Source organism: Mus caroli, chromosome 1, assembly GCF_900094665.2.
Source record: "Mus caroli chromosome 1, CAROLI_EIJ_v1.1, whole genome shotgun sequence".
Taxonomy (NCBI): Eukaryota; Metazoa; Chordata; class Mammalia; order Rodentia; family Muridae; genus Mus; species Mus caroli.
In genome coordinates, this window is record NC_034570.1 from 19,488,174 (window position 1) to 19,513,958 (window position 25,785).

Sequence of the window (25,785 nt, forward strand, 5' to 3'; positions counted from 1 at the left end):
TGTCAGAACATGAGTTGGCTCGCAGAGCTGGCTCTGGTCTGGGAGGTTATTGAGCACTTTTCAGGCTCTCTACCCACCATGTATTTATATTTGAAGTTTGATTCTTTCACCCATCATTAAAGGAGAACATGGTGTTTCTCTTTTTGAGCCAGGCTCATTTCATTTAACATGGTGATATCAGATTTATCCATTTCCCATGGACACCATGATTTCATTCTTTTTTAATAACTGAATATGTACCACACTTTCAGAGGTCAGAAGAAAAGGGAAAGCATGAGAATAATTAGATATGTACTTCACAGAAGCAGAACAGAAGTGGAAGGAGACCAGGAAGGGAGAAGGGTAAGAGAGAGAATACAGGGAAAACAACATCACAGCGGACCCCACTTTTCTGTATACAAAACAGACAACACCTCGAATCTGCCTCAATTCAAAGATGTACTCCTACTCTCTGCTCCTTTTCTTTTTTAATATTTACTTATTATTATTATATGTAAGTACACTGTAGCTGTCTTCAGACACACCAGAAGAGGGTGTCAGATCTCATTACAGATGGTTGCGGGCCATGGTTGCTGAGATTTGAACTCAGGACCTTCGGAAGAGCAGTCAGTGCACTGAACCTGCTGAGCCATCTCTCCAGCCCGTCCCTGCTTCTCTTTAAGTTAATTCATACAAGGGGTTTAGCAGGTCATGTTAAGCAGAAGAGATAAAGATTAGACATATGAGGCTTGTAATACTAAGGATGGGAACTACTGTAAGGTGCAAACCCACTGCTGACACTGCATCTGTACTGCTTATCAGCGATGGGTAAGCAGCTAATGCGTCCATGGAAGGAGCAGCTTAAGTATGATAGATTACACGCAGGATGCAGCCCCGAGGAATGACAAGAATGGAGTATATAGAAAAATAAATACAAAGAGACATGCATTAGAAGAAGACTAATAACACATAAGTTGACTGCCCCAACCCAAAACAACAAAAACCCACAACCAACCAACCAACCAACCAAAATAACTACAACCAGTCCTTTTCATTCCCTTCCTTCTTCAGTTTTTAATGGGATTCAAACTGTTTTTGTGTGTCCATGCTATTCCTACAAGTATGTTTAAAAAGGAAGACTTTTTGTTGTTGTTAGGTAACCCAGGAAGCTGCAGTCCTGCAGCTCGGAATCTCACTGTTGAAAGACATCCATTTCCTTTTGGCTGCCTATGAACACCTTTTGTACTTCCCCTATGTAGGCTCTGGTTATTCGGACGTCATAACAAATGTGAGATGAAACAAGTGCCATGCGAGGCTCCGCCAATGCACACTGTAAAAGCCCCTGCCAGAAGGAGCTTTCTGCTGTCATAGTGCGCACCGAGAAAAGGATCCAGTGGTTAAAAAGGGAACAGAGACAATAAATACTGAAGGCAGAAGACCCGGATCCTCGCTTTAATCTTGTATTTGTCAATATCTTTGAGCTTTAGTAACTGAATGAGCAAATAAGACTCAGGTTGCCTGGAAGCTTCAACTAGCTATGATTTAAAATTTAACAAGCAGCAAAGGAACCAAGAGCACTCAGTGGCATTGTAAAGGGTACAGTCCTTGCTGCCATCTCTCCCTAAGCAGTGCACAGAAACACACGAAGTACAAACGCTACAAAACAACCAAGCCCAACAATGGAGGGGAACCAAAGTTCAGATTCCTTTCCAGACAGCCGACTGCAGAAGCATTACATACACAAAAGACAGCTCACATATCAGGAGGGGAAACTGAAAACCATGGTGAACCATGGCCTTTGGTCACAGGAGGGGAAGGGAGGAAAGGGAAAGAGGTGACTTCAAGGCATATTCGGGAACAGTTCATTCCCAGATGACACTGGCTGTGGTACTGGCCACGTCATTACCTGACTGCTTGTCCTTTAAAGCTGTTTTACACATTTCAATGCGGGCAGAATGGTAAGGAACATAGCGATCCTGCAGGGATCCAACCAGCACAACATTCTTGAAATAATGAAGTCCTAAAGGTAGAAAATAATGAATTACAATGCAAAACCTAACCAGATTTAAAACGAGTATCATAAAAATTAAACTTCCTCACTAGTACTACATTTTTGACTTTGAAAATAATTATGAATCTACTCTCCAAATTTCTACGTTTTAGAAAAAGCCTGTTTCGATGCATGCCATCTGCAATCTAGGAGAAATCCTTCTTTGTACTTTCTGACAGCACAAGGCCTGTGACATGGTAGACTGAGGACTCAAGTGTGGGCCTCTAGGGTTTGTAGGAGTGATGGCATTCTGACCTCCCAATATACTCTGTAATACTTACGGATAATAACAAAGACACAAAGTCACATTCTTCCATAAAAACACACCACTCGCCTGGCAGTGGTGGCACAGGCCTTTAATCCCAGCATTCAGGAGGCAGAGGCAGGTGGATTTCTGAGTTCGAGGCCAGCCTGGTCTACACAGTGAGTTCCAGGACAGCCATGGCTATACAGAGAAACCCTGTCTCGAAAAACCAAAGGAAAAAAACCAAACCAAACCAAAACCCCTCAAAAAACAAAACAAAAAAACCCACACCACTCCACTTAAAATTATTTAAAGCTTTTTCTTCTGTTTTCCCTCATAACACTTGTCTATCATCACTCACATGTTCTGCTTATTTGACTTGTGAAGAGAACACATGCTTAGAATTTCCTAGTGACAATAGTAATGGATGCTGTGACCCAGTCACACTTTTGTCACACACCCCCTTCCCGCCCCCAGACCGTTTTCGTTCGGGTAAATACAGGGGTTCTTGATGACTAAAAAAACTCATGTAGTACTTGACCGCTTAGCATCAGCAATATTCAAATTTGCTGTTTGTCTTGATTACTGAATAAAAATTCTTGTGATTATTAACTATACTAATGGCACTATATTAGAACGGAAGTACATACACATGGTATTTTGTTCTAGAATGTGACACAGTAAAGATTTGGTACTTTATGTTTTAGTCAGAATCTTAGGACAAGGTAACTGTGGGATGACTGTTGATTCTGAAGGCTGGACTTTGGAGACATCTCTTTTTCTTTTGTAACTCAAGGAGAGTGATTCTTAAAAGGCTGAACCTACAGAAAGACCAGCAATACTCATGGCCAATATCATGTATGCAGAATACAAAGCCATTTTGCCCTTTTCCTCATGAAATGCTAACAACTGTTACAAGTGACAAGTAACAAGAGTAACAAGCTGAAAACCACAATTCTCAAGCAGTAAAAGAAACAATCAAATATCTATAAAGGAATTAATCAACTGCACACACACATAAACACAAATATTTCATAAAAATCTGGAGACTATGATTGCCTTCTTCATCGTCCCATTTGAACAGATAGGGTGATCTGTTCTCCCTTTGGCAGCATACGATCGGGCAGGTCCCAGTCAGTGCTCAGGTCTGCACCCCGACTGCTCCCTCCGTGACTGCCCAGCCTCTCTAAGGGAGGCACAGAGTGCCGTCCGTCAGCACTGATTTCCAATGCTTTCTCATGATGATTTGTTGTTCACTTCCCACTGAAACAAAACAATCTGTCTATTCTTATTTTCTCTGTGTAACTATTTTGCCTACATGTGTATATGGATACTACAATTGTGCCTGATGAGGCCCCCAGGGGCCAGATGAGAGTGTAAGAGTCTCTGGAACTAGAGTCACAAATGTCTGTGAGCGGCCATACTGATGTGAGGAATAGAACCTGGGTCAGCAAGAACCCATAACTGTGAGGCATCTCTCCTGTTCTGTCACAGTCTTTTCCCACTTTGTGAGGATAAGGCATTTCATCACTTTTAGATGAGTGCTAAAAACATCTTTAGTCAGCAGGGAATTGAAAATCAGTAGCCTTCCAATAGACAAATGACTGAGAAGGAAACCAGGCAGACAGCACTTTTCATAATAGCGTTAAAGACACGTGATAGAGACCATTCACTAAACAAGTCAAAGAATTTTATAATAAAGACTTTAAGACACTGAAAAAACTTTGAGGAAGATAGCAGAAGATGGAAAGATCTCCCATACTCATGGATTGGGAAGATTAATATAGCAAAGATAGTCATCCTACCAAAAGCAATCTACAGATCAAATGCAATCCCCATAAAAATTCCAATACAACTCTTTAGAGAAATTGAAAATAAAAATTTAAACTTCACATGGTAACACAAAAAGCTTAGGATAGCTAAAACAATCCAGAATAATTAATAATAATAATAAATAAAAATGCTGGAAGTACCACAATCCCTGATTTTAAGCTGTACTGAAGAGCTATAATAATAATTTAATAAGTATGGCATCAGCATAAAAACAGACACAATGGTGAGTTGGGATTGAATTAAAGATCCAGACATACGTCCATACACCTATGGAAACCTGTTTTGTGAGAAAGAAGTCAGAAATTGACACTGAAGAAGCCAGTGGCCAGTATCTTCAAGTGATGCTGACCAAACTGGATGGCTGCATCCAAAGAATGCAAATAGATCCTTATCTATCATCTTGCGCAAAACTCAACTCTGAATGGACCTCGGACCTCAGTATAAGAGCAGATACCCTGAATCTAATAGAAGAGAAAGTGAGAACCCATTGGCATGGAAAGGATATTTTGAACAGAACACCAATAGCATAGGCCAACAATTAATAAACAGGATCTCATGAAACTGAAAAACTGCTGTATGACAAAGAACATGACCTGGACAAAGCAACAGGCTATAGAATAGGAAAAAGATTTTTTTTTTAAATCAACTACACTCCTGTAGCATGCTAATATCTAAAGTATATAAGGAACTAAAAGAAGAACATTAAGAAGAAAAGTAACTTAATTAAAAATGGAGTTCAGAACTAAATAAGAGAGTTCTCAAAAGAGGAAACATAAATCTAAGAAAAAAAAAATGTTCAACATCTTTAGTCACCAGGGAGATGCAAATCAAAACTACTTTGAGATTTCATCTTACCACAGTGAGAATGGCTAAGATCAATAAAACAAATGACAGCATGTGGTGGTGAGGATGTGGGGAAATCAGAACGCTCAAGCATTGCTATTGAGAGTGACAATGTGTGCAGCCACTACGGAAATCAGTGCAGGCAGTATTCAGGACGTTGGGAATAGGTCTACATCAAGGTCTAGATATATCACTCTTGAATATATATCCAAGGATGCTTCATCCTACCATAGAGTTATTTGCTTAACCATGCTATTGCTGGTCTCTTCATAAAAGCCAGAAATTATATTCAGACCAGATATCCATCAGTGGATGAATGGATAAATAAAATGTGCTTTGTTTATACAGTGAAGTATTATTCAGCTCTTAAGAGAAATAAAATTCACAGGTAAATGAATGTAGCTATATATATATTTTTCAAAAAAATCATCCTGGGTGAAGTAACCCAAACCTCAAAAGACAACTATTGTGTATTTTCTCTTACGTGTGAATGTTGGCTTTCAAGCTTCAGTGTGTTCTGTAACCCATATAAACACAGAGGTTAGGTACTTAGTAAGGTACCAGGCAGGAGAAGATCCTCCAAGGAAGGGTCATTAGATACAGTGCCATGGAGAGATAAGGGAGAAACCAGAATGCACGGCTAAGGAGGAAGGGGATGAAGAGAAGAGCAAAGGATGGAATAGAGAGGGAACAGAACACACTGAAGACTATTTAAAATCCAAATGGAAACCTACTTTGCAGAAGCTCTGCAGAGTATATACACATAGAAACAATGAGAACTGAGCCACTCAACAATACTCCAACTAGGTATCTTTTGCTACCAAGTAAAACCTCCAACGTCAGGAATGGGTTAAATCTTGAGTCATTCACCAACTCCTACACAACATCACAGGCTATTGGACGCCCCCCATAACCTGATGGTAAGGCCCTATTGTTGAAGACAACACTCAAGTGCAGAGAAGCTGAGCTGGTGCCAAGCTAGAGGCTTCGCCTCTACTGACTAGCATGCCTGGTAGTTTAAGGTATTCTGCATACTACCAGAGAAAGCAAAGCATCAGTATCTCCCAACTACACATTCTAGAACCCACAACAGCAACCTGCTGTGAGACACACTTGTGCAATAATGGCACAAATGTTAAGTGAGTAACCACCACTTTCTGTTTGAATTTAAGGCCCACTCCTTGTTAGAACCTATACATGCCACTGCTAAAGTGGCTGATATCCTGAGATTAGATAGGTCACGAGACTAAGGGAAACGCAACACTATTATTCTGCAGATGTTTTGCTATGTGCATAGATGGGTGCCTCATTCAAACCACATTGAAAATCTTCTTTCAGCAGAATTAACTTTTCTTCCTATAGGGAATTAACACAGAGACCCACAACTGGACAATGTGCAGAGTGAGAGACTTTGGAGTGCTAAGTCATAAATAAGATGTCTACATCAAACCCCATTTATTCCTCAGTGCTGAGGCATCTATGTGGAAGAAAATGATTCTACAAGCCAAAAGTGATGGATGACTCCAAGCAAACAGTATTTGCATGACAGGATTGATGCACACAAGAAGTCACAGAGATGGTGGCAGCACACACAAGGCCTGTACAGAGACACATTGCTGAGAGGACACAGTGGGCACAAGCTCTTGACTCTAACCAAGAAGCTATGTGTAGATGATACCTGCTGACAACAGGAAAATCAGCGGAGTCCCACTAGATGTCGACAGCTCAGGGCAAGTCCCAGGCCCAGGAGTAGTTGGCCAACACACAACAAACTTAATTTTTAAAAAAATTTTTTTATGTACTTTTTACTTTTTTGGGGGGGGGGGTCCTAACAGTCTTTGTTCTCATCTTCATTTCTGTGTTTCTGCAGTGTTTTTGTGTGTGTGTTTTTTTTTTTTTTTTGGTTTTTCGAGACAGGGTTTCCCTGTGTAGCCCTGGCTGTCCTGGAACTCACTCTGTAGACCAGGCTGGCCTCGAACTCAGAAATCCGCCTGCCTCTGCCTCCCGAGTGCTGGGATTAAAGGCGTGCGCCACCACGCCCGGCTGTTTTTGTGTTTTGAAAGAAAGAGGAAAAAGAACACACAGCTGGGTGAGTAGGGAGGTGGGAAGCATTTGGGAGGAGTTGGGGAGGGGAAACATGCTTTCAAAAGAGGAAAGACGAGACATTTAGCACTCTATCCCCAAAGAAAGTGCAATTTCTGACATTTTAGAAACATATTTAACAGACAAGAAACAAGAAAGAAAAATATCTGGCTGTTTATAAAAAAGGCTGAAGGCTGTGGTGCGGACAGCTAGAAGACCACAGAGATGGACAGAGACAGTGCTACGCAGTCCTGACTAATAGGGTTGGTGAGACAGCTAGTCAGGTAAAAGTGCTTGCTGACCCACAATTCCACCATATTGTCCTCTGACTTTCAAATGTGTGTTGTGGCATGCATGTGTCCACCCTGCCTACACACACATGCAAAATTTAAAGTTCTATACAGCTTGTTAAAGCCACAATCCTATCAAGAAATTAAGAACTACTTTAATAGTTTAGCATTAGATTCTGCTATTTCTTTCCAAAATTATGCCAGAATGATACAGTTCTGTCGCCAGAAAGACATGTGACCATCTGTTAGCTTGCGAGCTTATCTTCTACACTGCCGTGGCATACTCACCCGCTTTGTTACTAAGCTTATATAAAAATGTTTGCCGAGGGTCTGAATGATCTCGACATGTCAACTGTAAAAGAGAGCCGGATTTTTTCCATTTCTGCATAAACCAGAGACCTAGAAAGTTGAATATGATACGTGAGCACATATGGGAAGGTAGGAATACATAAAATTATTAATGTTAATATATACTCATTAAAAATAACATTTAATAATTAACATTTTGTTGGTTAATAAAATGTATTTGCTAAGTACTTTACTCTCTGATAAACATCTTCACATGTATTGCTTAATGGTGGTTCATGGAGGCTTCTGTAGAGACAGAATATATAGTAGTATACAAATAGCAAACTTGGGATGAGTCCACCTTTAGACAGCCTACTTAAAAGTATAAAACACAGAGAGCAAAACTTTAACCACAGTAGGCCCAAATGTCCATGCGCTGGACTTTTAGTGTGAAGGTAGTTACAAGGAAGGTAAATAGACGAATTTAAACAGCACTTGGAATGAATGACTCATCGACATCTTCTAGTGACAATTTGAAATGACTGGTTGGAAATGGGTACAAAGAAACTGGAATGATTCATCAATGAAATTTTAAATGTATTTTTACAGTGGGAATCTGACTAAGCTATCATATTAAAAAAATCCAAGGGAAAAATTAAATCAACCTATAGGTAAACTAAGGACCTGTCACATCTCAATAACTTTTTATATTGGTTTGGCAATATGACACATAACCTTTAATCCTAGAGTTATGCTTCTTTACTTTTTATTGATGTATTTAGTTTGTTGAGTATAAACTCTTGCCTGCATATGATTGTGTGCACCCCGTGCATGTCTGTTGAAAGTCCCTAGACTTGGTATGAGTGAGAAATCATGTGAGTGCTGAGAATCACACTTGGATTCTCCACAAGAGCAACACGTCCTGAAGTGCCAAGCCATCTTTCCAGTCCTCCATTATGCTTTTATAATTAAAGCTCTGAAAAGTGGCCAGCTGGCTAGTAGGGAAGATCTGTAAGTAACTGTTATAACAATATTCTTATTAAATTATTTCATATATACAAGATAAAATTGAGCTTTATTTTTTATTTTGAGAGTTCAGGTATGTAACAAATTGGCTCTAAATATAAATAGCAAAAAATCCTAAAATTATCTATGTCACATTTTGTTACTATACAGTAACAAACCTTTGTACCTGTATTGACGAGAGCACTGCTGTTGTAGAGTGTACCAAGATGAGGTCCAGAAAGAGAGAGAAAGGTATGAAGTCTGCTGAGGTAAGATTTAAACCTTGGCCTTGTAAGCACTGAACGGATTATTAAATTGCCTAACGAATGTCCAATAAAGCTGTAAGAAAGAAACAGAAAAATGTATTTACCATATAATATTCATTTTAAAGAGAGAGACAAACCAAGAAAAACACTCAAATCTGATACACAAGAGATTATTTTGAAATATTATGAATTTTGAGATTTTGAGATTAAGTTATAGTTTAATATTTGAAATACTTTAACTTATAAAAATATAAGAATTGGATCTAAATTATTATGATAAGAAATACATTTTATAATACCTATCATAATGAGTAACTGTGTAGAAATAAATATATTTAAAAATATTTGTATGGGCTAGAGAGATGGCTCAGCGGTTAAGAGCATTGACAGCTCTTCTGAAGGCCCTGAGTTCAAATCCCTGCAACCACATGGTGGCTCACAACCACCCGTAATGAGATCTGACCCCCTCTTTTGGTGTGTCTGAAGATGGCTACAGTGTACTTACATATAATAAATAAATGAATCTTTAAAAAAATTAAAAAAATATTTGTAGAGACTGGATGGTTCACAGATGGCTCAGCAGTTAAAAGTACTTATTGCTCTTGCAAAGGAGCCTGGTTCAGATCCTGGCTGCTGCACTACAGCCTCCAGGTGTGTGCGACTCCAGGTCTCGGGGTTCTGGTGCTCTCTTCCAGCTTTCATGGTCACAGGCAGACAGATCTCGCTCTCTCTCTCTCTCTCTCTCTCTCTCTCACACACACACACTTATGAAGATAAAACATTTGTATACACAATGGAAATCTTTAAGAAATAGTCATATAATAACTCGGTCCTAACTTTTCCAAATTATTTACTTGTTAAGCCTCAAATATAACAATGAAATTGTACATATAAAAGACAAGACAACTTGTAAGAAATTATCTATTTGCTGCTCTTACCCTGTTGAGAGTTTAAAAGTAATGGAATGAGGAGATAGTGTAGTTGCCCAAGTGCTTGTCTAGGAATTTAGGGACCAGAGTTCAGTCATTAAACGCACATCTCAAAGAACATGCTAGGAATGCAACCTCTCAGCAGTCACATGATGGAAAGGGAAAGCTGAGTCTGGCTAATTGCCCTGCAGTCACCCCACGTATGCCACCCCCCAATCACAGAGTAAATACATTTTATTAAAAAAAAAACAAAACCAAAAAAGATGTGCATGTGGGTGCTTCCTTGCATCCCAGGTGCTGGAGAGGTAGGGACAGATGGACTTCTGGGGTGTGTTTGCAGCTAATCACTCTGGTCTACTTGGTGAGGTCAAGGCTAGGGAGAAAGCCTGTCTCAAACAGTGCCTGAGAATAGACACCCATGGCTATCCTCTGGTCTCTCTGTGTGTGAATATACATGCATGTACATGCACACATACATCAAAAATTTAAGGAAAATAATTTAAAATGTTAATCAACATGTATTACCAGTATGTATCTGTAGGTTACAATGTTTTGGTTCAAAACATGTATGTCATGTCTCATCACCAAATGAGGGTAGTCAGCATTTGCATGTCCTCAGACAGCCATCACTTCAATCTGCTGGAAACTGCTGGCTCTCTCACGGGAACAATACCTGCTACTACTCACCTAGTTTCTGTCCCTAAAATTTATTCTAAACATTCTATACAATAAAGTAATATAACCTTTCCTCAATGGTGAGTGCATGTGTACATGTTTCTGTGCATATACATACAGGTACATCTATGTGCATACATGTGTAAAGGCCAGAGATTGACATCAACTATACTCTTTTATTGTTTTCCATTTTACTTCTTTAGAGACAGGGTCTCTCAATGAACCCAGAGCTCACAAACTGACTAGACAGACTGGCCAGCAAGTTCTAGGAACCACTTACTTGTCTCTGGTCCCCAGCACTAGACTGACAGATGTGCACCATTGTGCCTGGCTTTTACATGGTGTTGGGGATCTGAACTTAGATCCTCATTCTTGCATAGCAAGATACAAAGCAATTTACCAACTGAGCCAATTTTCCTAGTTCTAAAATATAGTTATAGGTTCTTGTAATTCACTACACGAACATAAATTATTTTGTATGTATGTATGTATGTATGTATGTATGATGCATATGTGTGCATGTGGAAGACAGAGGACAGTACATGGATGTTGGTTCTCTCCACAGCACCACAGCCTTGTTATCAGCTGAACAGATTAGGTTGACAGTACTACAGACTGTTTTGTTCTTTAAGTCACAGAAATATAAAAATAGACTGTAATAATGTTACCTTATTTTTGAGACTGTTAGGCTATATATCTGAATATACTGTATGATCTCATCCAAAAGGCGATCAGTCATGCAGTCAAAATCAGCAAAAGTATCATTCTAAACAAGAGGAGAATGCATTATATACTAAAATATACCATAACATGAAATACAATCAGACATTTTTTTAAATTTAGGTTTTATCAATATAGTTGAGTTCACTTTAAGGCAAGTTAGTGATTGTAGAATTCATTATATTAAAGTGAACAAGAAAGTTTCTAGGGAAAGGAGTACCTGTAATAGCACTTGCTTCGTTTAGCTATGTCTTAGGCTAGTAGGATTAAACACAGGGCCTCAAATAATGACTTAATTAATACAATTTTTGTACAGAAATGTGAACTCTAAAATGTTCTACGCACAAAGAGGACTCCTAAGTCAGAACGTATGTCCTTTGTCTATGAACTGATGGTAATTTCACAAAAGTCAGAAGTGTTTGTAAGACCATAGGCATTGTGGAGCTAGCAAAACGTAGGAACTGGCACAAAACTGTTTGCTGCCACTGCAAATACCGCCTTATTGTACCTGGTTTCTCTCAGACATAAGGAAATCAACTCTTCCCCCAGGCAGCCCAAGTTCAATGTATGTTTTCACTAGCCGGAGGTCTGCACTGTTCCCTGGAAAATGAAAAGCAACGTTTAAAGAGGAGGAGAAGGAGGAGGAGGAAAAGGTGTCACACATACAATCACACACTTTCACGCTTTTTGGAAACAGAAAGTTCTTGTCTTAATCCAATTGCTGACAGACAATGTGTTGTGTAAAAGAGTTTCCAGCCAATATCCTTTAACAGTTGAGTTCTTAAGAAGTCTGGTTCCTGTATCCACCAAACAGCACAGCCCTTTACAGACTAACAGCAGTCAACGAGTGACTTGCTCTCCATCACTGCCCTAGGTAATGTAATAAATTTTGAATATATTTATATTTATGTTTAGTCTGTTGACTTTCCTTTGGTGGCTTCAGTTTAATAACCATTACCTAAAAATACATCAGTAGGCATATTTAAAGAGAGAAATAAAATATACAGATATAAAATATAGAACACCTTTAAAATTAGTAGATTTTTCTGATCCCTTTGGTTTGCTAGGAATGTGTACATGCTATTATCAGGTGCTCAGTTTTTTTTTTAAATTTTTAATATTTTTATTACATATTTTCCTCAATTACATTTCCAATACTATCCCAAAAGTCCCCCATAGCACCCCCCACTTCCCTACCCACCCATTCCCATTCTTTNGGCCCTGGCATTCCCCTATATTGGGGCATATAAAGTTTGCAAGTCCAATGGGCCTCTCTTTCCAGTGATGGCCGACTAGGCCATCTTTCGATACATATGCAGCTAGAGACAAGAGCTCCGGGGTTCTGGTTAGTACATCATGTTGTTCCAACAATAGGGTTGCAGATCCCTTTAGCTCCTTGGGTACTTTCTCTAGCTTCTCCATTGGGAGCCCTGTGATACATCCAATAGCTGACTGTGANCATCCACTCCTGTGTTTGCTAGGCCCCGGCATCGTCTCACAAGAGACATCTATCTTTGGGTCCTTTCAGCAAAATCTTGCTAGTGTATGCAATGGTGTCAGCGTTTAGAAGCTGCTTATGGGATGGATCCCTGGATACGGCAGTCTCTAAATGGTCCATCCTTTCATCACAGCTACGAACTTTGTCTCTGTAACTTCTTCCCTGGGTGTTTTGTTCCCAATTCTAAGAAGGGGCACAGTGTCCACACTTTGGTCTTCATTCTTCTTGAGTTTCATGCGTTTAGCAAATTGTATCTTATATCTTGGGTATCCTAAGTTTTGGGCTAATATCCACTTATCAGTGAATACATATTGTGTGAGTTCTTTTGTGATTGTGTTACTTCACTCAAGAAGATGCCCTCCAGGTCCATCCATTTGGCTAGGAATTTCATAAATTCATTCTTTTTAATAGCTGAGTAGTACTCCATTGTGTAAATGTACCATAATTTCTGTATCCATTCCTCTGTTGAGGGACATCTGGGTTCTTTCCAGCTTCTGGCTATTATAAATAGGGCTGCTATGAACATAGTGGAGCATGTGTCTTTTTTACCGGTTGGGACATCTTCTGGATATATGCCCAGGAGAGGTATTGCTGGATCCTCCGGTAGTACTATGTCCAATTTTCTGAGGAACCGCCAGACTGATTTCCAGAGTGGTTGTACAAGCTTGCAATCCCACCAACAATGGAGGAGTGTTCCTCTTTCTCCACATCCTCGCCAGCATCTGCTGTCACCTGAATTTTTGATCTTAGCCATTCTGACTGGTGTGAGGTGGAATCTCAGGGTTGTTTTGATTTGCATTTCCCTGATGATTAAGGATGTTGAACATTTTTTCAGGTGCTTCTCTGCCATTCGGTATTCCTCAGGTGAGAATTCTTTGTTCAGTTCTGAGCCCCATTTTTTAATGGGGTTATTTGACTTTCTGGAGTCCACCTTCTTGAGTTCTTTATATATATTGGATATTAGTCCCTTATCTGATTTAGGATAGGTGAAGATCCTTTCCCAATCTGTTGGTGGTTTTTTTGTCTTATTGATGGTGTCTTTAGCCTTGCAGAAGCTTTGTAGTTTCATGAGGTCCCACTTGTCAATTCTCGATCTTACAGCACAAGCCATTACTGTTCTATTCAGGAATTTTTCCCCTGTGCCCATATCTTCAAGGCTTTTCCCCACTTTCTCCTCTATAAGTTTCAGTGTCTCTGGTTTTATGTGAAGTTCCTTGATCCACTTAGACTTGACCTTAGTACAAGGAGATAGGAATGGATCGATTCGCATTCTTCTACATGTTAACAACCAGTTGTGCCAGCACCATTTGTTGAAAATGCTGTCTTTCTTCTACTGGATGTTTTTAGCTCCCTTGTCGAAGATCAAGTGACCGTAGGTGTGTGGGTTCATTTCTGGGTCTTCAATTCTATTCCATTGGTCTATTTGTCTGTCACTATACCAGTACCATGCAGTTTTTATCACAATTGCTCTGTAGTAGAGCTTTAGGTCCGGCATGGTGATTCCACCAGAGGTTCTTTTATCCTTGAGAAGAGTTTTTGCTATCCTAGGTTTTTTGTTATTCCAGATGAATTTGCAGATTGCACTTTCTAATTCGTTGAAGAATTGATTTGGAATTTTGATGGGGATTGCATTGAATCTGTAGATTGCTTTTGGCAAGATAGCCATTTTTACAATGTTGATCCTGCCAATCCATGAGCATGGGAGATCTTTCCATCTTCTGAGATCTTCTATAATTTCTTTCTTCAGAGACTTGAAGTTTTTATTATACAGATCTTTCACTTCCTTAGTTAGAGTCATGCCAAGATATTTTATATTATTTGTGACTATTGAGAAGGGTGTTGTTTCCCTAATTTCTTTCTCAGCCTGTTTATTCTTTGTGTAGAGAAAGGCCATTGATTTGTTTGAGTTAATTTTATATCCAGCTACTTCACCGAAGCTGTTTATCAGGCTTAGGCAGGTGCTCAGTTTTATTTTACCCTTCGAATATCTACGGTTTGGTACTTCATTATCAATTATTGAGATGTTATTCTTTTTTATTCCTAATTTTAAAATGTATACCTCTAACTTTCACTGTTAAATATAAGAGTTCCATGGCTTAGAAACATATCCAATTAACCACAGCTACGGGCTGGGGAGTAGTTCTCCTAACTACCTAATGTGTGCTTCATACTTCATATTCACTGGGAATGGTTCTTGTATCTCATCATTATTCATATTAATTTATTTATGTACTATACTGTAAAGACATTTCTTTATATTTATTGCTGTATTCTGGACATAGGAAATTTGTTATAATAATTTAATATTAATGGTACAAGCTAGAGTTTTATTCACGATATCAAATCGTCTGTTTAGGGGAGTATGATGGTGTTACCAGATTTGGTACCGTAGTTGGAATAACCAAAGAATGGGCTGCAGCCCATCTTTTTTCTACTATTCTGAACTATTCTTTATGTGACATATAGACAGTCTGTGTTGTGAAATTTTCAATAAAGAAAATCTGCCAGATAATTCTGTCAAAAAATCTTGTTTTGCAGATAGTTCTTTGACATGACATTATTTGAAGATAGGGTTAAAAGATTGGTATTGAAGATGTTTTATTTCTTTTAGAGTCTTTTAAAAAAGATCTTTATTTAACATTTTTATATCCCACAAAATAGTTTGTTGTAGAATTAAAGTAATATGCCATATTAATCTAGAAATAGTTGGTGTTTTTCTATTAGCTTCGGAAATTAGAAAGGAAGACCTGCTGCTGTTGTGAAGCTACAGCATGACGTCAGTGATGCCTAAGCTTAGCAAGGATGCCACTTTCCTCCCAGTTCCTCAGGTCTAAGAAGCAAGGGGAAGAGAATAGGAAACTATTAAGGGACAGTCCTAAGGGCACGGTTGATAAAGTCAGCAAGAATACCGAAAAATTACAATGAAAACATTTACATGAGCGTCAGCTCATCATTCATATACATATATATATATATATATTACTGTATATACACATATATATACACATATATACATACATATTATAGTCAGCAGCAAATTTACTTAAAAAAGAACAAAAATCAAAATCTAACATTATATTTAGTAAAGTACAGTATATCTGTTTCAAAATGTAATATTCAGTTAATTCTAGCAATTCAGCACTTTTCAAGTTCAAAGATTACAGAAAACTGACTGTCCTATTAGGAAAAGGTACAGAGTTGCCATGGCACGTGTCAATGGCTGGCACATACCATCTAGACCATGGACACAGACAATGAGATGCACGCCGTCCTCAGAGCCGTCCTCTTCGTCCATGCTGAAGTACGGTGCTGAGGATGCCAGCAGAGGAACGTCACTGTACATGAAACCAGGCAGTCTGAGCTGCTTCAGTTCTTCTTTTGCCTGAAGGAAGCTGAAGTGAAGTGTTATAGAAAATAGCCTTTATTAAAGATCAGTCACCCTTTGCTTTTAGAAACAAAAAGAGCACATAATGAATTTAGAGAAGTGTAGGAAAAGAGGATCAGCAATGTTTGTAAAAATCAAGAAACTCCGTGGGGTCATCTAAGTGATTTTATCAAAGGATTACTGTTTTGGTTCTTTTAGTACATATTCTAATTAAAAACAATGAACACTTTAAGCCTGAAGTAACTTTAAGGTAGTCTTTTCATCTTGAAACTAAGAAAATGTTAGAAGTGGTTTACACTTTCTCCAAAATTTAATATTACATGCATAGAATAAACTGAAAGCACTGGAAAAAGGCAACTGGTATTTATCATGTAACCAAACTCTTTGTTCTTTATTCTTTTACAACTTGAAAAAGAAAACAAGAAAGAAGGAAGCTATCATATAAAGCACAGCTGTGAGCATGGTATTAAAGCAAGGTGGGTTCTATGAATTTTTCTCTAATATTCCAATAAGGAGCAGCACCAAGAGAGGTACAGGACTCTACCAGGCAGCATATAGTATTTGGCATGGGAATAAATCTAATTTGAGGACTGTGAACACCACAACTGCTGTTTAACATGACAGCCATTTGGCTAAAACTACGTGGAAAGGAGGAGCAGATGGATGGTAGCCTCTTGAGTATACACTGGGTGAAGACAGACACTTTGTCTTCTGATGCCTCAGAGGAACTGACAAGATCCCAAAGGTGCCATCAGGTTTTGTTTGTTCCTGAGACAGGGTCTGTCTATGTGGCCATAGCTGTCCCTGGGAGGGCAGGCTGGCCTTGAACTCATAAAAATGTGCCTGACTCACTCCTGAGTATGGGATTAAAGAAATATGCTATCATGTCAAGTTAGTATATAAGTTTTCAAATCAGTGACGGTTACTCCATTATTGCTTAGGTTTTATATATAATCCATAGTAACCTATTACTTTAAAAATCCACTGTACACGTGCCCTAGCCTCACAGATGATGGCTTGGTCTAGGTTGAAACAGAAGATCTTGGGAACCTGTGCACACAGATCCATCTGCTACTGGAAACAACTGACTTAAGCAAGGTGACTGATTGAGGCCCGGAGGCTTAAGGAGGTCCTCCAGATGTGCCATTCATTTCTTTACTATCCCCCGTATGTCCCACGTGTGCTCATTACAGATCAGCTCTTCCTTGAAGTTATGAGGAAACTGATGTCCTGACAAAAGCAGGGTTTTAATCTTAGCTACTGGACAACTCTAACGTGAAACAGCTGAAAAACAAATCCAACCTATACGACAGGACCATTTGGAAAAAGGCTTCCAAAGGTATACTGTGCCCATTTCACCATTTCTAACAATCAAGGAAACATGTTTTGTTAGAGGAAACCTTCTGGCACTATACTGATGTTCCAGATATATGCTTAGCACACAATATTGAGTTCCATTACTTACGCGTGGATTTGAGGTTTTGGTGAATTTTCATACCAGGAGGTTGAAGAACTGAAGTTGTAAGAAATGCTGCTTGGTTGCTTTGTAATGGCATCAACTTTACTTCTAGAAGAATATTTAACACAAGGAGACTCTCGCGGAGCAGATGGGAAGGACAAACAACCAGACGTACAAACAGCAGGAACGGTCACACCAGCCCTCAGATAGTTGCTGCTTAGTTTTTCAGACTGTTCATGTCTCCCTTCTCCTAACTCGTTTCCACTTATATAGTGAACACTTACAGTTCCATCCATAGCTGAAAAATCTGTTTCTTCGTGATACCCATTTTGGACCATTTCTTGATCCTCCTCCTCTTCCTCTTTGCCCTGTTCCTGCTGAAGATCACTAATCCCTTTGTCACAGGTTTCCTGAGAGCTAACTGGACTGTGGCAGGTAATAGCACATGCATTAGAAACATCTGTATTGCTCTGAGATCCAAAATAATTTTCCACAAGCCCTTGTTTTACCACATCAGTACTGCTGGAAAGAGGGTCATCTGTACTCAGAGGGTCACTTTCCACAACAGGGGCTTCTGAACACATTTGTTTGTGATTTAATGGCTCACCGCTCTTTCCTTCCACAGTTCTATCTGCACTGAGCTCTGCATCAGTGCAAACAGAACCTGAGACCACACAAGGAGAACCTAAGCAAATCAGTTTTGAATTTAGTGTTGGCACTGATTCCGTGGAGTTGTTACTAGATGTACCCTGACTCTGGGAGCCTGTTAAGGGAGCATCCAAATGAGGTTTGGAGCCCCAGCTACTTCCCACACCATCTTCATCCAAGAAAACGAGCCGTAAAGGGTCCACAGTGCGTAAATCTAAGGAATGCATTGCTAACGTATCACTGTCCAAATGTCCTGAAAAAACAACACTTTGTTGTTGCAAAATAATACCTGACTTTTTAGTATCGTCGCATTTTGGCAGATCCATTGTTCCTAGATTGAATACAGTTTGACTGTCACTTAGATGACAGTCAGGCACAGCAGATTTCTTACAGTTATCATCCGGAGACAGTTCATCATCTGAAGGCAGGGAGTTGATGGACGTCAACGATGACTGTATTTCACTTAACGCACTTGTGCTCTCAGTGCAATGACTTCCTAATGACAATTTTACATTGTGATCAGGCTTCATGAAAAGCGGAGGAACTAACCTTTCATTATTGCAAGGACCTGGCCCTTGGAGAGTCTCAAAGGCTATCTCCGGATTTGGATGTGTTGCAAAAGAACTCGGCTCACTTTCAACACCTGAATCTGAAAATCTAGAGGAGGCATACGTGGCATTAGTGTCTGGTAATTTAATTGTGTCACTACTTACTACAACATGATATTCTTTTGTAGAAGGAGCAGGTAGATTACTTCTGAATTTAGTTAATGATTCTTCAGTAGAAGGACATTTTGTCTCCTGTAAAGCATCCTTTTCAAGTGGTATATCTATAGACTTGGGTTTATCATTAGAGTCTAAGGCCTCAAAATCCGGCAGTAAATTATCCACAAATAGTTCAGCTTCTTGAAGCTCTGTCCAAGGTCCAATTTTAACAGTTATTTTCTCTCCACTGAAAGACTCTTTACTGCTGGACTTGACTTCAAGTGTTCTAACTCCCGAAGATGGGGTTGTCTGATAGTCATGGCAATCATTTGATGAACTTGTAGATGCCAGATTGTGTTCCGTATCTGAGATATCACTATTGTCTTGGGATATAGCAAGTTTACCTGAAATGGACAAATTTGCACAAAGATTTAGGCTGCCAGAGTTCAAGAGATCGAACTGGTCTGGTTGCATATTTTCAGTATCTGGAGACTTATGTTCAGTTCTGTCTGTATTAGCTGACAAAGAGCTAGCTTCCTTTGGACTTGGCTGTCTCATGTAGGTCTTTGGGTCAAAATGCCCTCCACACAGTGTGGGATCCAGACCTTCCTTCTGACTATGTGAAGGATTGCCTTCCAAGCATTTAGTGAAATCACTTGAGGCTGTAGTTTTCAAACATTTGTAGCTTACTAAAACCACAGAATCTTTAGAGTTCTGTTTTATTAACTTTTTTGTGTTTTCTGGTTTCATTGTTTTCATGAGCTTAGTGACCTTAACCTTGGATTTATTTGATTCTTCATTCTTTCCTTTTAGAGATTTTGTTAGCTGCTTTTCACCTTCTGTATAGCAATTACTGGAGGCAACAGCAGGTCTGACCTTCAACTCTGGGCTAGAAAGTCCTGCTACAGAGCTTCCTTCAGTCTCACGTTTATCCGTTTTACTGGCCTCTGATATCTGAAGACTCTGAATTCCCATCCAGGGCGCATCTAAGTCTTTTATTCAAAAAAAAAAAAGATTCAAGTTTACAAGTGTGAGAACTCAAAGGATCAAAACTACTTTTTCTAACTATAACTTTCTACTTTCCTCAAAAGTAAATGAAACTAGAAGGGAAAATGATTTACTATTAGGGGATGGTTTTATATATACTTGGAAGAATATACTAAAATTGACATACAGAGCTTATGTATTTTAGTTAGATTATACTTACCTTCAATAACTGAATCTAAATACCTATCTTCAAAGATTATAGGTAATGAATTGAGATCTCCATCTAATTCACTACATTCAATAGGTAGGGGTGGAAGAGAACTGCAGAAGGAAGTATTTTTGATAGCGGTGCACATCTGTAGATGACTCTGAGCACTGAAAAATATTCTTAAGTCAGATGGTAGTGAAAAAATAATTACACCCACTCCACTTTAAACTCTATCCTGTTCTCTTCCCCCACCAGTTCTAGTCCCTTTCAAGATAATATATCCTTGGGAGCATTCTCTTGGTCAGAGAAAAAAACAGGTAAAATGAAAATTAGGGTTTGTTTACTGATACTAAATTATTGACAAAAAATTATAGTTTGTTGACAAACTAATTCTTAATCTATTGTATCATTTCCTATATTATTTCAAGGTGAATGTCAATGCATACTGGTTGAAGGGTCAAATTTGCTGTAAACAGCCCAGAGAAGTAGTACCAAAAGTTCAACGCTTCCTACTTATATAAAAAGAACACAGGGAAAATGTGTGTTCCATATGGCTGTTTTATTAACACATACTGATAAGTACAGTGAACAGCCATCTAAAACAAGATATATAAATTTCTAATACAAAATAGTGATCAGAAAAATATTCTAGGGGGGCTGGAAGATGGATGACTCAGTGATTAAAAGCATTCAGTGTTCTAGCAAAAGGCCTGGTTTGAATCCCAGCACCCACATGGTGGCTTACAACCATGTGTAACTATAGTTCCAGGAGATCTGAATCCCTTCTCTGCTCACCAATAGCACCAGGCACACACATGGAGAAATATACACATTCAGAAAAAAACATCAGACACATTAAAAAAAAATACAAAAATTTTTTAGAAAAAATTCTAATAAAATTTTTTTTTAAAAGTAAAAAATGTGTAATAAAAACTCCATTTAATTATTGCCCAGTCTGAGCAATTAACACTTGTCCTAGTTTTATAATTCACTACTATCTTTAATGTCCAGTTATTGTTTATGGGTATTTTTAGGAGGATATATATACATACACACACATAAAATATATCCTATGATTTAACAAATGAATATACAACACAGAATTATTTCCATCTACTCAGTGTCCTCCCGTTTCCATAATTTCCCAGTCATGTCAACCCCAAAAGGACCACTGTATGGACTTTCTTCACTTTAAAGTTTTGCTTGTTCAAAACTTCATATATATAAAATCATACGGAATTCACTTTTTCAAGTGAAATTACTTCCAATAACTCTTTAAGGACAAGGAAAATGAGCCCTGGCCATAGTCAGTAGAAAAGATGGAAGGCATTTCTTTGGATTTTTGTTTTGTTTTTCAAGACATGGTTTCTCTATGTAGCCCTGGCTGTCCTGGAACTCCAATGTAGACTAGGGTGGTCCACCTCCCTCTACCTCCTCACTGCTGGGATTAAAAGGTGTGCCACCACTGTCCAGCTCTTTTCAGTTTATCACTTATGTCACTGAAGGCAATGCCATTCACATTCAGACTGCGGAGATATTACACAAAAACGATGAAAGTGAGCTATTCTGATCTGAGAAAGGAGAAGCAGAAGTTGGCAGCATGGGCAGAGCAGAGGCCCACGGTACTATCAAAGGTGTGGCAAAGCTTACATCAAGGGAAACAGTACTAGTCCATTATGCTTTTACTTGATCAGAAAGGGATTTTCAAGCGGTAATTCCTAGGATTAAACCTAATGTGATTGGATTTCTAAATCTGAAATGCCTTCATTTTCTTCTGCTTTAAACACTATGAAGTCTGTTATTAATTATGTCTAAGATAGCATATGTAAAAGGGTATAAAATAGAATTAACTGCATTTTGAATTTGTGCTACTTACTGGAGTTCTTGGTATGCAATGGCAGCTTCTCTTGGATGTTCAAAACAAAAGAATGCCTCCGAAAATCTGCGAACCTACAGAATTTAAAAAAGGAGCATTGATCACGTGGCGGCTCACGTCAGTCCAGCACAGAATCCAGGTGGAGATGCCGACTCCACCAGGCACCCAAAGCCAGGCCTGTGAGGACTCAACTTCTTCCCTTCAGTGCTGCTAAATCACTGCACTTCTAGGTTGTGTGGACTAAAGAAACAGAAAACTGAGTGAGAGAATTTAACATTGTGTATCTCACTTCTCCTCCATGGTACTTGTTCTGTTTGCTTCCTGACACAAGGGGGACGGACAACGTCTGCTCCGACAGACACTGTTGATGTATGTGACCATGAACTGACTGACCTATTAGCACTTGGACTTTGGGCAGTTGACTTCTGAGCTTCAGGTGATGCACTTTCAAATAACAATCAATACCTGTTGTGCACATGGCATTGTGAAGATCAAAGACTATGTGCCCAGGAGTTTCAATGTGGACAGTCTATAAGCACATGCTTTTGTCTAGCACTCCCCTCATCCCGCCTTAACACAACTATGCACAGATCACATCCTTCTCTAGTAATATGGTGTTCTTTACAAGAGGAACTCTGGTTTGTACTTTGCTTTTTAAGATTGGGTCTAACTGTTTAGGTCTGTTTAGCCTGGATCTTGCAATGTAGAGCAGGCTGGCCTTGAACTCACTGAGATCTACTTGCCTGTGCTTCCCCAATGCTAGGATTAAAGGTGTGCACCATGATGGCTTCTGTGCCCACTAATAACACATTTTGGCATGCTATAGAAGAATGCACTTGGTAAATATATACTGAATTTGCTATTTCCTCCACTGTGCTTGTATTTTGACATTTATTTTTAAATATAAAAGGGGAGGGTTTTTGTTTGTTTGGACTTTTTTTGGTACTAGAATACTTACTAGTAAGCCAATTAAGAGGGGAAGATATCTTACTTGGGTACACAGAGGGAAGAGAAATATTCACATGTTCAAATCATATTATACTAAGGACTTTTTGGTGTGTGTGTGTGTATATACATTCATTTGGTGACTATAAAGTATAAATGTCTATTTTTATTACATTAAGTGCACGTTATATTTCTTTAATAATATCCACCCTTATGTCCTTTCTCTCTCCTTTGGACCTCCTCTCTCAGAGGACCTTCCTTTCCTTTATCTTCCATTGGACTTCTAGAGTCAGCGAGCTGCTTCCTTTCTCTCCTTAGCAGCCCAGATTCCTACAGTAAGCCTGTGCTGAGACTGATGTAAACCTTAACATGCCACAGGGGAGGTATCTTCATTTAGTACTTGAGGAATCTACTGCAAAAGAGCCAAGGAAGTGATAAGCCTGGCCTTTCAAGTACACATTTGGGAAACTCCACAACTGTGCTCTAAAGGTCTTAGCTTTTTGTCTTTTTACACCAAGGCTTGTTGCAGAAATACTTCCTTGCCTTATGTACTCAAATGAAGTTCTTTTCCCAGATTCTCTGAGTTATATTAGCACACTAAGATAACATGCAATGAATGAGTCTATTGTGTCATGGTAACTGTGGTATGACTGCCACCTGATGGCAACACATAATATTAAAATTTGTTAGGTTTGCCAATTTAAATGTAAGGGATACAACACCTCCCCCATATCATTGCTTTGTTACAGCTGCTTATAAAGGTGGGTTTGGTTGTATACTCTAATTTAAAAATAATTTGCTTGGCAATATCACAACTATTCAAACTTGAACAAATAGAAAAAAGATAAACTTTTGCTTTCAAGAGCTAACTGTTCTTTTCTGGGTTTACTCTACTATTCTGTTCAAATTGTTAAGAGTATCTGTTATACTAATTCTACATGCCTGACACTACATGTGCAGCGTCTCCATGTCATAGACTATAATTGTTATAGTAACCTGAAAAGTGAACGTACCTGACAAATGTTTGATTGCATGTCCTTTGTTCTTTGTGTTACCGTAATGCTTTAGTACATAAACTATCTCACATTTAATAACAGATACAATTCTAACTTACTTAAATGAATTGATTTCTCTATCCACATCTCTTCCAAAAGAGCAAATTAAAAAAGTAAAACTTTATTTTTGTACCTGTGATAGGCCATTTTATTTTACCTATCTTTATTAAAACTTTCTAGGCCTTTCTGCTCTTCCTGGTGCTGGAATCTGAACCCAGCACATATGTGAGGCAGTGCCTACCCAGAGAGCTCCATTCCTTGCTCAGCATTTTCCGATTCTATGGAGTGATATCTGAAGTATGGCATTACACATTTAAAGTACATTCTGATGAATTCACACGAGAGCATCACTGTACTAAGGACATACCGTCAAGGAGAACATGACGACGATTTGCAGTGACAACAGCATGTACCTAGTCAGACAACACTGTGACAAGCAAAGCTTGCGTGCTTTCTCTTTCTCTTTCCTTTTTGAGACAGGGTCTTATTCCGTAACCTTATACTTGCTTTGTACTTCATGTTGATCACAAGCTCATGGCAAGCCTGACTCTGCTATCCAGGCGCATGGATAACAGACATGAACTACCATACCCAGCTATAATAACCTGATACAGAAACAGCCACCTCAGGCATGGTAGCACATGCTTTTACTTCCATACCCAGCTATAATAACCTGATACAGAAACAGCCACCTCAGGCATGGTAGCACATGCTTTTACTTCCAGTACTTGAGAGGCAAAAGTGGATCTCTGTGAGTACAAGGCCAGCGTGATCTACATGCTGAGTTCCAGGACAGCTAGAGCAACATAGTAAGACTGTCTCAAAAAACGAAAAAGAAAGAAGATACAAAAAACTGACTAATCCAACTAGCTAGCTAATCCCCTTCCAAAAATCCTTGTAAGTAAAGGATAAAAAAAGAAATACTAATAAAAAAATACAACTTGGGACCTTTTAACATAGGAACTAATATTCCAATAATTTTGGTAGAATAGGATGCTTGTATGTTCAGGTTGAGTTTATCTAAACTTTGTAATAATTCCATCATTAGGAAAGGACTAAATTCAGGTATTACACTCTAAAGAAAGTAGAAAATCATGAGTTACATAAATTTTCCAAGTAAAAGTTAAAATAATTTAAAACAAAAAATGCCTTAGAAAGTACATTATTGTACTTTGGACAGATATATTCAGGAAAATGCTATGTATGTTTTTGAATGCTTACATATAAACGTTATTTATAATGACAGTAAAAGTGAAAGTCTGTTCAAACCTTGTAAAAAATAAAGCAAAAACTATTTAGAAAATATTCCTTAATAACTTAACATTCATAGTCAGAGTTGTATTAAAAGAATATTAAATAGTTTTAGAGAGTAGTATATCTTTAAAAATGCAATGCAAACTTTTTACATCACTGTAAAAATGGCAATGTGGCTATTTCAAACTCTTCCTAGGACATAAGTCGTACCTACACGTTAAAATATTCATTCATTCATTCATTTTTGGTGTCTTGGGTCAAACTCAAGCTAGGCAAGTGACTTACCACTTAGTTGTAATATCAAACAGCCAACATTAAAAAAAAAAAATTCTTAAACCTTAGTTAACGCTTCTCATAGTTCCCTGGCCCACTGGTCTTATTGGATGCAGTATCTACACATTAGAAAGAGGGACTGTCAGTTTGGTAGTTTAAAGTGCCAGTGTAAAACTGTGCTTTCCAGCCAGGCGTGGTGGCGCATGCCTTTAATCCCAGCACTCGGGAGGCAGAGGCAGGCGGATTTCTGAGTTCGAGGCCAGCCTGGTCTACAGAGTGAGCTCCAGGA

At 38.7% G+C, this 25,785-nt stretch overlaps 1 protein-coding gene across 9 annotated transcripts in view; it reads right to left on the reverse strand.

Moving 5' to 3' along the window:
- The window catches only part of Fam135a (family with sequence similarity 135 member A), an 82,442-nt gene that overhangs the window by 1,521 nt on the left and 55,136 nt on the right, over window positions 1-25,785 (reverse strand). For 6 of the 9 annotated variants that reach the window (XM_029475903.1, XM_021156641.2, XM_029475908.1 and 3 more), the window contains 9 exons: window positions 21,970-22,043; window positions 20,106-20,260; window positions 17,553-19,890; window positions 15,934-16,094; window positions 11,713-11,804; window positions 11,153-11,250; window positions 8,802-8,953; window positions 7,610-7,720; window positions 1,886-1,999 (listed from right to left, as the gene is read on the reverse strand). In XM_029475903.1, the coding sequence (XP_029331763.1) occupies window positions 1,886-1,999; window positions 7,610-7,720; window positions 8,802-8,953; window positions 11,153-11,250; window positions 11,713-11,804; window positions 15,934-16,094; window positions 17,553-19,890; window positions 20,106-20,260; window positions 21,970-22,043 (3,295 nt within the window). Of the gene's footprint in view, window positions 1-1,885; window positions 2,000-7,609; window positions 7,721-8,801; window positions 8,954-11,152; window positions 11,251-11,712; window positions 11,805-15,933; window positions 16,095-17,552; window positions 19,891-20,105; window positions 20,261-21,969; window positions 22,044-25,785 lie in introns of those variants that run through there. The other 3 variants (XM_029475917.1, XM_029475912.1, XM_029475925.1) reach the window with 2 other exon arrangements.